This window comes from Podarcis pityusensis (genome assembly GCF_964106645.2).
Source record: "Podarcis pityusensis genome assembly, chromosome: 12".
NCBI lineage: Eukaryota > Metazoa > Chordata > Lepidosauria > Squamata > Lacertidae > Podarcis > Podarcis pityusensis.
In genome coordinates this window covers 10,137,260-10,150,662 of record NC_138037.1, presented here as the reverse complement: position 1 = coordinate 10,150,662, position 13,403 = coordinate 10,137,260, and the positions used below count along the sequence as shown (strand labels likewise).

General features: G+C 43.8%; 1 protein-coding gene and 1 long non-coding RNA gene across 8 annotated transcripts in view; one reads left to right on the top strand and one right to left on the bottom strand.

The window, feature by feature from the left end:
* Positions 1 to 2,861, top strand: part of LOC308459218 — a 96,318-nt gene extending 93,457 nt beyond the window's left edge. Inside the window, exon 3 of the long non-coding RNA XR_013977914.1 lies at positions 485 to 2,861. This is a non-coding gene — a long non-coding RNA (uncharacterized lncRNA). The remainder of the gene's footprint in view (positions 1 to 484) is intronic.
* Positions 1 to 13,403, bottom strand: part of LOC308459004 (sodium channel protein type 5 subunit alpha-like) — a 294,603-nt gene that overhangs the window by 34,708 nt on the left and 246,492 nt on the right. For all 7 annotated transcript variants that reach the window (XM_080973958.1, XM_080973961.1, XM_080973959.1 and 4 more), the window contains 2 exons: positions 12,079 to 12,233; positions 11,365 to 11,538 (listed from right to left, as the gene is read on the bottom strand). In XM_080973958.1, the coding sequence (XP_080830084.1) occupies positions 11,365 to 11,538; positions 12,079 to 12,233 (329 nt within the window). The remainder of the gene's footprint in view (positions 1 to 11,364; positions 11,539 to 12,078; positions 12,234 to 13,403) is intronic.

Sequence of the window (13,403 nt, the reverse complement as noted above, 5' to 3'; positions counted from 1 at the left end):
TCATAAGGCCTTCTATTGGAATCTGTTTTCTATAACATACTGTACTACAAATATGCACAGTTGTAGATTGGTTTCCGAACAGCTTAGCTCCCGAACGCCGCAAACTCTGAAGTGACTGTTCTGGGTCTCTGAGCTATTTTTGGAAGCTGAATGTCCGATGGGTCTTCTGCAGCTTCTGATTGGCTGCAGGAGCTTCCTGCAGCCAATCAGAAGCCATGCTTTGGTTTCCGAACGTTTTGGAAGTCGAATGGACTTCCAGGATGGATTCCATTCAACTTCCAAGGTACGACTGTTCTCAGTGCTTTTTTCCTAAAAAAATGTTTAGGGGTACTCTCATTTTCCTACTCATATTGAAATACTGCCCCTCAATGAGGCCAAACTTAAGATTCACAAAATGTTTAGGGGTATGTGTACCCCTGCGCCCCCTCAGAAAAAAAACCACTGACTGTACTACGAACCTGAGATATTGCTTCCTTCCTTACAGACCCTCCTGGGTGTCAAGATCAGTCGCGGAGGCCCTTTTGGTAGCTCCACCTCCCTCAGAAGTTCACAGTGGTGGTGGCCTTCTCCATGGAAGGCCCTCAGCTGCAAAATTCCCTCCTCACAGAGGTACATCTAACTTTTAGTGAATGCTTAAAGCATACCTCTTCACCCAGCCTTTGACACCTGAAGGTCCCACCCTATTCCTGTGACTGTAATTTGTTTTGACTGTTTTTAATGTTTCATTGTTGTAACCCGCCCTGGGAACTGCTAATGAAGGGTGTGTAATTTAATAGTAGTAATAATAAAAAAATAATAGCCATCCGCCTTCCCCCTATTTGGTGTTGAGGATGGAGGCGGTGATGGGCCTTCAATACAGACACGAAGTGAGCCCCAGGCAATTAAATCCTGCGAAAGCGCTGGAAGCGCTGATTCTAACGCTTACCAAAATCTCTCTGAATCGACTGAAAATATGCAGATCAAGAATCATTAGCAAAGTAGACCAAACAATACTATTACTAATCAGCTGTGACAGGGAATGAGCTAAGTATGTAAATGTTGAAACTAAGCACTTTCTAGAGTAGTTTCAGATTCCGTTGAATCACCTGGTGTTAACAACTTCTTGGCAGGAAACACGTACTGCCTGGAGGCTAATTAGTAAAATGCTTCTTTTAGTGTAACTGACTGTGAATTTGCTCTTTTGGTAGCAAAGCTGCATTGTCTGACTGAGAGACGCAACATTATTCGCTGTATTCTTCCTGCTTCCAGGTTATATCATACATATATTGTTTATGACCCACCAAATGGTGTGGGATGTTTCTGAACTTTCAGTGGGCCTTCTCTTCTCTCTTCTCTCTCTCTCTCTCTCTCTCTCTCTCTCTCTCTCTCTCTCCCTATTCCTCCACCTATGACAAACTGTAGGCATGTGTGAACTTTCCCCTATTATTTGCGTATTGTTGTGGTTGGCATCCATCTCTCTTGAGAGACAATGGAGTGTGCCTTTGGGGGTGAAGTCAAACCACTGCATCAGCAGCACCAAAGGGACCTCCTTGGGGCACAAGCCTGGGCAGTGTTTATGGAGGTCCTGGGCTGCCCAGACAACAAGACCCTCACCGAGAGACAACAGGACTGCTCAAGGTGCCCCAACTATAAAAATGGAGAAATCGAGAGATATAGAGCTGCACCAGCGGCATATCTCTTCTTTCTCATATCCAAAAATACAAGAAGGGCTTTTACACTCGCCAGAAGCTCGGCTCTGCCCTCGCCGATCCTGGAAGGATCCCTTTAAAAAGTCCCATATGCTCAGAGACTTTGTGCCTGTTCATTGGGGGATATAGGAAGCCCAGAGCACTTGTTCTTTAGATGTTCCTTTTATGAAGAGGCACGTAGTGAGACCATTGATCCCCTGCTGGTGGGGCTCGCTGACCTCCCGGAAAAGCAAACATTTGACCTTTTCCTGTTAGACAAAGATCATAAGATGACCCGGATGATCGCCAGATTCTGTGTACAGATCTGTAGGCGCAGACCATCCCCCAACCCAAACTAGTTCGTTAAGAAAATCCCCAAACTCGGTTCCTTGGGTGACTCTGGGTCATCTCTCTGTGGTAGCTTATCTTAAAGTTTTAAGTGTCTATACGCTTATCACATTTATAAATTTTAAATTTATTGTTGTGCATTGTTTTAAATGTTTGCTTTCCTTCTGGGATTGTACCCCCAAGTGTGTTTTATAAGCTGGGCTCCAACCATAATAAATTATCTATCTATCTAACAAGACCTTCCTCTTGGCCTCACTGATGTGGTCCAAAGGAAAGCAGAGCAAGACGTTTGGCACCAGCTTGGCTGCAGAAGTTGCCAGAAGGAGGCGTGCAAGGCGCCATCCAACTGCCTTAGGGACTCCATGCTGGATTTGACAAGGTTTTACTCTTGAGCCTTTTCTTCTGAAGATGTCCCACGAAGCAGCTCTTGGGGATGGGATGCTTACAGTGGTAGGGCCTCATTCTTAGAATACCGTCTCATAAATAGATTCAGGAGAAGCCTTCATTAATGTGATGTATACTGCTTTATTGTACAGGTATTTGGGGTTTTATGCTGGGAATCTCTTATGTTTACTTCCGTACCGCAATACAATTATGTTATTACGTTTTTACGTCAACAATGCCTAGCAAATTTATTTCATGAAGTGTCCCATAGATGCAATAAACAAATAAAAAAGATACCTAGGAACCAAATTAAAAGTTGTTTTCATTCAATGAGACTTATTTCCCTGTTTTTTACCATTTTATGCTTTTGTAGTTGCTGTCTTTCTCACTTGCTTGCTTTTATTGATGCTTGCATCTGTAACTGGTTGCTGTTTTATTTATTTTAATTGTTGAGTGTGTGTGTGTGTGTGTGTGTGTGTGTGTGTGTTTTGGGGTGTTTTTTTTTGCTCTTTTGCTCACAGGTCACTTTGGGTATGACTGTAGAAAACCTGACTCATAATGCTTTCAAGTAAATGTCAGAAAGACCACTTGCCCCTGTAAAGACCTGAAAGATCAATGGGATCACCTGGGGAAATTCAGCTCGTGTCACCGCCCTAAAGAATATCATAGGGCGGTGATGTGGAAATGGGCATTTCCTGCTACTCCCTCTGTACTGTGGAGTGCCGTTCCCTCTGCTATCAGTTGCTTCAGGTATCTTGTAAAGCAATATACCTAACCCGTTTGCCCAGGCAGTGCTGGATTTAGGGCAGAGCAGGTGGTTCTTCTGCACAGGGCGCTGAGCCGAGGAGGCACAAAGTATTAATATTAATAAACCTATATTTTTACAGGTACCTACCCAAAGTTAGGGACGCGGGTGGCACTGTGGGTTAAACCACAGAGCCTAGGACTTGCCGATCAGAAGGTCGGCGGTTCGAATCCCCACGACAGGGTGAGCTCCCGTTGCTCGGTCCCTGCTCCTGCCAACCCAGCAGTTCGAAAGCACGTCAAAGTGCAAGTAGATAAATAGGTACCACTCCGGTGGGAAGGTAAACGGTGTTTCCGTACACTGCTCTGGTTTGCCAGAAGTGGCTTAGTCATGCTGGCCACATGACCCGGAAGCTGTACGCCGGCTCCCTCGGCCAATAAAGCGAGATGAGCGCCGCAACCCCAGAGTCGGTCACGACTGGACCTAATGGTCAGGGGTCCCTTTACCTTACCCAAAGTTAGTGGGGCGCCAAATCTTGTCTTCGCTCAGGGCACCATATTACCAAAGTCTTCCTTTGCCCCAGGTGTTCCCTGAGTCTGTTTTGTGTGCTTGAATTCCTGTTTTATCGGTTTTCATATGCTTTTATATTACCACTCTATGCTGTATTTTTGCTTTAATTAAGTTGCCTATTTTTATATTATGCAATGCTTAAGAGATTTTAAAAACATCAAATGGTTTATAAATCTGTTTAACTTAATAAACTGATAGGCGGATGATAGAGGTTAAAACATGTGACATGGCTGCTTGCATTCCTCCGGTCAGTAGAGGGCGGAGTTGAGACAAAGAGATAGTCAGGTGAAACACACTTTGTGGTTTCCCACTAAACACCCAAGCTCTGCCCCTTCCTCCTGCACGCTCTCACTCTCTCATCCTGCACAAGGCAGCCATGAAAGTACCTCACATGATTTAGGCTCAGACTCTAAAGCCATCCTTGTGCATATGAAGCAACTATAAATAAACAGCATGTTTTATTTACCAGTAGGATTCCTGCACATTTTATTTCTCCTCTTTTAGCAATGCTAGTTATGTGTTAATTAAAGAGATGGTGGGTGGTGGGTTATCTTCCGATTCCAAGCTACACACGCACTCACTCACTCACTCACTATAAGCCAATGATTTTTTTGGGCATTGTTGAATGATACATTTCCCCATCCGCCCAAGTAGCAGCCAATAAAGTTCACTGGGGACCAAATCAATACACTGGTTTTTTACCGTGTCACATCATCACACATTTTGAATTGTTAAACGTTAGCGAGGACATGTCTGATTGCTGAGGTTTTTTTGTGGTGGCCACACATCAGCCCTAACATCAACTGAGAAGGAAGGCAAAAAAAGGCTATACGTTTAGACAAACTCTCTGGGCTTCCTTAACTTGCTAAAGGCTTCTCCACCGGAGTTGGCACCATTGTTATTGCTAGATCCTGTGCCACATTGTTCTTGAAGCAATCTGCTGTTTCTCTTATAACAGAAATGCATTGGAAATCCACTACCTTCGCATAAAAGACTTTTAGAAACAACAACATACGATTTGAGTCTGGTGGTGGCTGTTTGGGAACAACTGATTACAGCAGATTGCGCAATTACTGCCAAGGCAACACAAACCTCCATCTTGCTAATCAACAGGGGAAAGAAATCCAGAAAACAATTAAAAGTCATTAGGAGACATCAATGCATCTACTCCATACGGCAACTTCTTTTTCAAGCCGATTTGGCAGAAGGCTGGCACTCAGTCTAATTCTTGAATGAGATGTTGTTAACCTGCTAGCCACTCAAGCGTTGTATAGAAGACTCTCTCTTTCTCTCTCTCTTTTGGCCCAGACGTGTGTGCATTTTGTTAAACTTGTATTGCAGCCAGACATTCTACACTTAATGGGGAAATCCTGGAAGAGGCATAGCTTTCCAGGAAACCATTTGAGAAAGCGGCAGAGCATACACACACACACACACACACACACACACACACATATCCTCCACAAACACAAAGAGAGGGAAGAGCTTTGCTGCCTGTTACAAATGATGTGCATGCAGAGTTGTGCACTAGAAACACTATTGCTCTAGAACAGCTATGAGGAAACTAGCTAGGCCCTCCAGGCCTCAGAAATTTCATTTTGAGCAAACCACGGCCACCTTTCCTGGGGCGGACTTCGTATTTTGTAGGGCAAGGGAAAGTTCAAGGAAGAATCTTTATTTGCATCCCTGGCTTGAATTCTAGCTGCAGCTGCAAAGCATGAGCACACAAGGTCTGCTCTCAATCCTTACTCTGCAGCCGAAAGTCTGCACTTTTTGGATTTGGTACCTCTTTCTGTCATCCTGTGGAAAGTGGTGACTTTCGGCTACAAAGGAATAATCCATAGGCAAGCCAGGGATGCGAAGGAAGAGATGGGGCTGTGAAAGAAGAACCCTCCTTTGCAGCCACACCTTGACCTTTGACTCACCTGGTATCAAAGAATGTCAGGTGACTGACAGGTGGACAGGCCCATCCAACTATTAGAGTGATCTGGCGAGATCTAGTTCCCCACTTCTCCTCTAGAGCCACATTGTTGTTCTAGAACCATTCATGACCCAGAACCACTGCCCCAAATTCATGGGACCACTGAGGGTTTCCTCTGCCTAGGGCTGATTACAGATGAAGTGGAAGATCGTTGACTGGGTTTCATCAAGTACTTGCAGTAAATACACAACCTGAGTGGCAACACCATGCTGATTGACACCAGTCCACATGGAAGAGCAGAATCAGTATAGTTGGTACAGTTACAGCCCCACCAAAGCAGCAATGGTTGATCTCTGTGCCTTCAACAGGGGATCAAAGCTGACCATGGCTCTCCTAATAATGGACTTGTATGATACATGTGTTTTTGAAGCACCCTGTTTATCACATTCACAGGTGCACATGTGAAAAACTTTTGATGCACACCTTTAAAAAAAGGTGGCAGGTGATCACGCCTTACAGCTACAAGGCTTGTCCAACGCTGTGCGTGCAAACTTTAGTTAGCACAATGAGACTTTCCCTTCTTCTCCCTGTGCAAACTTAAATTTTGTTCTGCCGAATCCTCCAACCCTCTGGATCAGATTTAGAGGTGGGGGAGGCTGCAGGGGAGAACAGAGGAAAGTTAAATTTGAGTAAGTGGAAGTAACAACAGTATTGGCTATGGTAACTTTAGTATCATACAGTGCAACACAATGCACGATGTTAGGATTTTTATGCAGCTGATGCTGCTGGTGTGATTAGTATAAATCACATGAGATGTCTGAATAGAGTGTGGGAACGGAAGCAAATCCATGCCTGGGAGCAAATGTTTCAAGTCTGCAGGCCTCCACTGTGATTTTCGACTGAGGGAGAACTGGCATGTTTGAAAGAAAATTGGGAAGTGCACCTGAAGTTTGGCAGCTAGCATGGAAAGATGAAGGGTGGAACGTACAGAGAGAGAGATGAGAGAAGAAGGAAATGAGACCATGAAAATCCAGAGCCCAAGTTACTAGACAAAACTTTCTGAAGTGCAATGGACTATTATGATAATGGAGCTAATGTTTGAAGTCGCCTTTTGAAAAGATGCGGTGACATGACATATTCTTGCTCAGCAACCTATTTACAAGCTCAATTCCAGGAATATGAAATAAAGGCACTCAGCAAGAGAGCTGACTTTGGGCAAGGTGGTCAGAAGAAAGTGATGGAACGCCTGTTGTCAGAAATTGCTTTGTTTTATCTCACACATGGTTTTGCTGGTTATGGTGCATGGGCTGCTCAGATAATATGCAATTTTTTACACAGCTTTTTCAAGTTTTGGTTCTTTCGCTTTTTGCGAAAGAGGCACATTGCTTTGAGATACATTGGAGCCCATTATCAGAGATCATCCTTCAGGGATTCTCTACTGGACAAAAATAGTCTTTAGTTGATGGATTATGGGAGCAAGCGAGAATCTGCTTCAATAATCCACAATGATGAAATGGTTTTTACTGCACCACATGTAGAAATCAGTGTCAAAGACTTGCCACAGAGCTGGGTAAGTAGTGGGTGAGGGAGTAGGGGGAGGAATGCCCCCAAGCACTGGCTTTAAAAACGAATTGGATTTCCTGCCCTTTTAAGTTGCTGATCTTGTTTTTAGATTTCAGGGCAAAACCGCACATGATGGAAAAGATCCTTCATTTGAACTCTCTCTCTCTTTTTGCTTTTACAAAAAGCAGCCACATGGCCCCCACAATTTTAACTGGGCCTGTGGAAAAGGGAATCTATCTATTTGCCACTATGCAATAGCCCCAAATCAAATCGCCAGCTTTCAAAAAAAGAGAGAGGCAAAAAGCTGCAGAGGGGAACATTTAATGGTCATAGACATTTAAGCCTTCGTGCTTCATCCACCACTGTTTGCAGGTTTGGGGAGGGGAAGCTATTGAAATCAGGGAATTGGTTCAAGCAATGTGTTAGATCTTCCCTCCCTCTGCACTGCAATGCAAATTGGCCCCTCTCCATAGTAGGGGACAGAATGCCCACCTTGCGTTTAGTTTGACTTTTAAGTAAAAAAAAATTCTCAGCCCCAGGCAACAACCACTAAAAGGGGACTCTGTTGGAGCCAGAAGGTAGCTCCACCTCACTGAAATTTTTCCTCCATTCTACTCAAATCACTGAAACGTCTCCTCACGCGTTAGGGTTCATATTTCATCTAAGCACTACTCTCAACACTTGAAAAGCCACAAGTGCTAAGTGTGATCTTGTAAGCTGCTCAGAATTTATTTATTTACTTAAAGGAACTCTGTCCACAATAAAGTGGTTCTTGGTCAAAAGATGAGAAGGAGGAGTTTCCAAATTTAGGTAAATTAAAACATTAATAGGGAGGCTGGAAGGAGGAGAACAATATTACCTGTACCACATAAGACATTAAGGACACAGCAGAATATAAATAATCAGGAAATAGATGACAGCACCCAATGGAAGAAATTTGCACAGGAGGGGGGGAAGTTGACCAGTTGAGTCTGGAGAATACCTGGTCCATAAATGATGTGTATAGGTAACAATGACATCATAATTAGTCTGCAGCATCTACAAATCCCATGGATTGTGTAAATAAGCCCCTTCCTACTGAAATGAGAGATGTGTGACCTACAGAAGGGCCTTGTCCAATATTTGCTAATCAAATCTACCTAAGAACACAAGAAAAGCCCTGCTAGATCAGACCAAAGGCCTATCTAGCCAAGCATCCTGTTCCCACAATGGCCAAGCAGACTGCTGTGGGAAGCAGCCCCTTAGTAAGACAGGAGTGCCACCGCCATCCACCCTAGTGCTCCTCAGCAACTGGTGTCCAGAGGCAAAAGTGAAAAGGTAAAGGACCCTTGGACAGTTAAGTCCAGTCAAAGGTGACTGTGGGGTGTGCTGCTCATCTTGCTTCAGGCCGAGAGAGCTGGCATTTGTCCACAGACAGCTTTCCAAGTCATATGGCCAGTATAACTAAACCACTTCTCACACAATGGAACACCGGGATGGAAACCAGATCGCACGGAAACGCCGTTTACCTTCCCGCCACAGCGGTACCTATTTATCTACATGCACTGGTGTGCTTTCGAACGGCTAGGTTGGCAGAAGCTGGGACAGAGCAATGGGAGCTCACCCCGTCGCAGGGATTCGAACCACCGAACGTCTCATCAGCAAGCCCAAGAGGCTCAGTGGTTTAGACCACTGACATGCAAGATTATATGCAACTATCGTAACTAGTATTCCTTCAGGAATCTTTCTAGTCCCTTTTTAAAACCATTGAAGCTTGTGGCCATCACCACAGCTTGTACTGGCAAACCCCATAGTACTAAATGCATTATGCAAAGAAGTCCTTCCCTTTGTCTATCTGAAACCTCCCACATTTCACCGTCATTGGATGGTCAGCCCCTGGTTCTAGAATTAAGAGAGGTGTAGAAAATCCAGGCTTCTCATGGTTGGTGAGAAATTATGCAACGGTATAAAACCAATGAAACCCAATTTAGTAGTGTGATGGCTGCAGAAACAGTTTACAACTCAGCAGCCCCAATGACCCACACACTATTGCAAATCTGTGCAGTATGGAAGGCACCATTCTTCTGATAGCTCAACAACCCTCTTCCTAACAGCAGGAGCAATGTCTAACACTTTGTGAGCATTGATTGGAGCAAAGAGGAAGCTAAGTGCCCCCCAAGGCAGTGCTGGGGTGATCATGTATGGTTGCAACTACAGGAAGAAGTGGCTGCCAGCCTCAAATGTTTCCACTGTTCTGTTTTCTGCAGAATGCCATGCCTTCTAATGGGTGACTGCTGCACTGTCATGTCTCCTCCTTGGCCCTTATCTTCTGGGTTTGATTTTAAAAGGGGTCCCAGGCGAACATCAGCAGTGGGCCCTGATGAGATGTAGGGGCCTCGGGCAGCTGAAGGAGAATGCCATGTGCTGACAGCAGGACTGATTGGATAGCTAAGAACTTGCAAGGGACATGAAAAAGGAATGCCACACTGCTACTACCAGGGCCACATATCCAAGCAGTGTGTGAACTGCATGAGTGGCAGGCAGTTGGGAGGAAGGAACGTTTGTGCCCTGATTCCTTCAGCATCCTTGTCACAGCCACAGCACTGGGAGCCGCAACTGTTGGGAACACAGTGAGGAGAGAAGCTGGGAAAGAGAAGAACCAAACCAAGAGTGAAAACGAGGAGCCCTTGCTTGGGGGAGGGGACCCACCTGCGCCTTGAGATCTTTTAAGGGATGCCTGCTCTTCCCCCAATAACCTGTCCATAACCTGTCATGGAATCTCTAGATGTGCCCAGAGTCCATAGAATCTCCAGGTTCTGAAGTCAAAATCTGGTGAGGGATTCTGGGGAGGGCACGTGAAATAGAGTTACAAAGGCAACATTTGTACCAAAAAAGACATTGGGAGAACCTTGGTTTAAAACCCCCAGAGTGATTAAAGGCCTTTTGAGGCAGAAATCTCTGCCTGAGAAGACTGGCTAAGATGTATAAAGTAGAATCAGATTTGGGTTGGAAGTGTAAAGAAATGGAGGGAACTTTTTTCATATGTGGTGGGCATGTAAAAAGGTTAAAGAATATTGGGAAATGATTTATAATGAGATGAAAAAATGCTTAAAACAACCTTCCCCAAAAGACCGGAGGCATTTTTGCTAGGAATCATTCAGACAGAGGTTCCTAGGTGTCAGAAAAACTTATTTATGTATGCAACAACGGCGGCCCGAGTTTTGATAGCCCCAAAGTGGAAAGTGTGGGAGGTCCCAACTAAGGAGGATTAGCAATTTAAGATGATAGAATATGTGGAACTAGATGGTCTAATGTAAAGAAGAAGAGATCAAGAAGAAGATGTATTTAAAGAGGAGTGGAAAATCTTTGCTGAATATATGGAAAATAATTGTGAAAACACAGGCAGCATTAAGGTAAATTCAAGAGTATAATAAACACTTGAGTGATGTAAGATAGGAGAACTGAATAAAATGGCTATAGTAAAATATGCAGGAATGGCGGATAAATTAAATGGATCACGGAAGGCGAAGTCACTGTATCTATGGTATTGTGTAAGATGTTTATTTTGACCCCAACCTTCCCTGCCACAGAGATGCCCTGGTGAGTTTCATCACCCAAACAGCTTTATGGTTAGGATGGAAGCATTTCCTAAGAACCAGCCTAAATAAGCTCCCTCAAATTTGAAACCATTGCTCCATATGCCCTCTTCAGAAGTTCTGGTACAACAGTGTCCCTTTCTTTTACCTTGCTGAGAATCCTTAAAGCATGAGGTGGCCATATACATTTAAAATTCCTGTACTTTGAGTTTGGCAGAAATATCAACTTTGAATGGTTTCTTGTGAATGCGGTGAAGGGGGACTGCTATCACAAATCATCACTGTCCCACAGTCTGGTATTCTATAGGAGTTTTGCTAAGGGCTCTCAGCTCAGATGTCACCACTGAATGATCCCTTTACCTCTCACATCTATAGATTTCATTTTACAGTGAAAATAATGGCAAATTCTATCATTTCACTTTATACTTTTTTAAAAAGCCTAATGCCACAAGTGCATTTTAAGCTGTCCTTCATAGGACCCAAATGTAACTCAATCCACATTCAAACTGTGAACTGTGTTCACATAGTTCAAAACTGAACTCATTCCACATTGCTGTATGAACCGACCCTGAAGGAAAACACAATACTTACATCTACAATGAGGAAATCAAGCCAACACCAGGCATTGGTGAAGTACTTCTTAAAGCCATAAGCTACCCATTTCAGAAGCATCTCTAGAACAAAGATGTAAGTGAAGATCTTGTCAGCATATTCCAACATGGTTTTAATGTTCTTTTTCTTGTCGAGGTAGATGTCTTCAAATGCCTGGAAGTAAAAAGTGGTGAATTAGAGTGCTACATTCTCCAGATGTTGTCTTTGGGGGGAATTCTTTTTCTTTAATAAAAGGCTCTGTGAATAAATGACTACATGCCACTGAATATTTATACTGATTATTACCTTGTCAGAATTGACCAATGAAGCCATATGGTGGCAAACAATGAATTCATGAATCTACTGTTTGTTCTGCAAGAAATATGATAATTTGCAACCCTGGTGTGTGAGGAGGGGTATATGCAGTGTTGCACTAGGATCTTCGGCAGAGATGCTTCCCATCACCTGCCAACTGATCCTTTAAACAAGAGATGTCAGGAATTCTTCCCTGGCTTGGATTTAACCCAAGCCAGAGAAGAACTCAGGGGTCTAATTAATGCTCGTTTCTTATTAGAGATGGGGCTTATAAATGCCTGAAATTTATATCCAATCTTAAAGTAAAGCAAGCTTCGCTGGCATGTCTTCTCTCAACACACAACCACACATATTTAAAAGTCTAACGCAGTAAGGGAAAACAACAAGTTTTAAGCTTACCAGAGCTCCACTGCTCAGGAGAATCATAAATATGATGAAAGTTTCAAACCAGCTGTGTTCAACTATTTGGTAGCACGTTTTCCTCAGTCTCCACCAAATCTTGCCAGGAAATTTTGTGGTGTCTACTGAACAGCACGGGAAGAATCGGACACAAGCTGAAATGATAAAGGAAGACCAGAAAGAGTTGTTTAATGCTAGGAGCTACTAGGAGGGCTCTCCCTTGTCCCAATTTAAAAACAAAAGAAAGGCCTAGGTCTATGGTTCACCTAGTGCAATAGTCCACCTAGTTCAACACCCTGTTATTAATGTGGCCACTTTTATCTGCCCTGAATCTGACAACATTCAGCATCACTGGATGTGCCTAAGTTCTAGGGCAACGAAAGAGGGATAAAAACTTTTCTCTATCCACTATCTCCATGTCATACGTAATTTTAGGCACTTCTACCATGTCACCCCTTACTCGCCTCAACATTATTAAATGTCTTAATCTTGTACAGAGTGCTACTGTGCATGAATGCAGTCTTCAGTCCCTTCAGTTTACTGAAGTTCATTTCTGTCTTTCTGTTCATCTTCCACTTCGTTACAGACTTTCATAGACTCACACAGATGGAAGGGGTCTTGTAGGCCATCTGGTCCAACCCCCTACTCAATGAAAGAAACCCAGAGCTAGAGCAACCCCAGTAGATGGGTTTCTACTTCTTGAGGCAAGCGTTTCCATTGTAAAACCACTCTTGCTGTCTATCTCTTGGTGTTGAACAAAAATCTACCCCCTAGTAACATTAAGCCCATTAGTGGGATGCAACCTGGAGGAAACGGGCTCATGGCTAGTTTACAAATAACTGAGACTCTTGAGAGTCCCATGGACTGCAAGAAGATCAAACGTATCCGTTCTGAAGGAAATCAGCCCTGAGTGCTCACTGGAAGGACAGATCCTGAAGCTGAGGCTCCAATACTTTGGCCACCTCATGAGAAGAGAAGACTCCCTGGAAAAGATCCTGATGTTGGGAAAGATGGAGGGCACAAGGAGAAGGGGACGGCAGAGGACGAGATGGTTGGACAGTGTTCTCGAAGCTACCAGCATGAGTTTGACCAAACTTCAGGAGGCAGTGGAAGACAGGAGTGCCTGGCGTGCTCTGGTCCATGGGGTCACAAAGAGTCAGACACGACTAAACGACTAAACAACAACAATCTATGCTTATCCATAGTCTTGGTAAAATGAATTATGTACACTATCTATTTTAGTCTTTATGGTTTTTATTGAAATACATGGTTCCTATGACCCAATTTATAACCTTTGGTTCTGCAAAAAAACAGATACAGAAAAG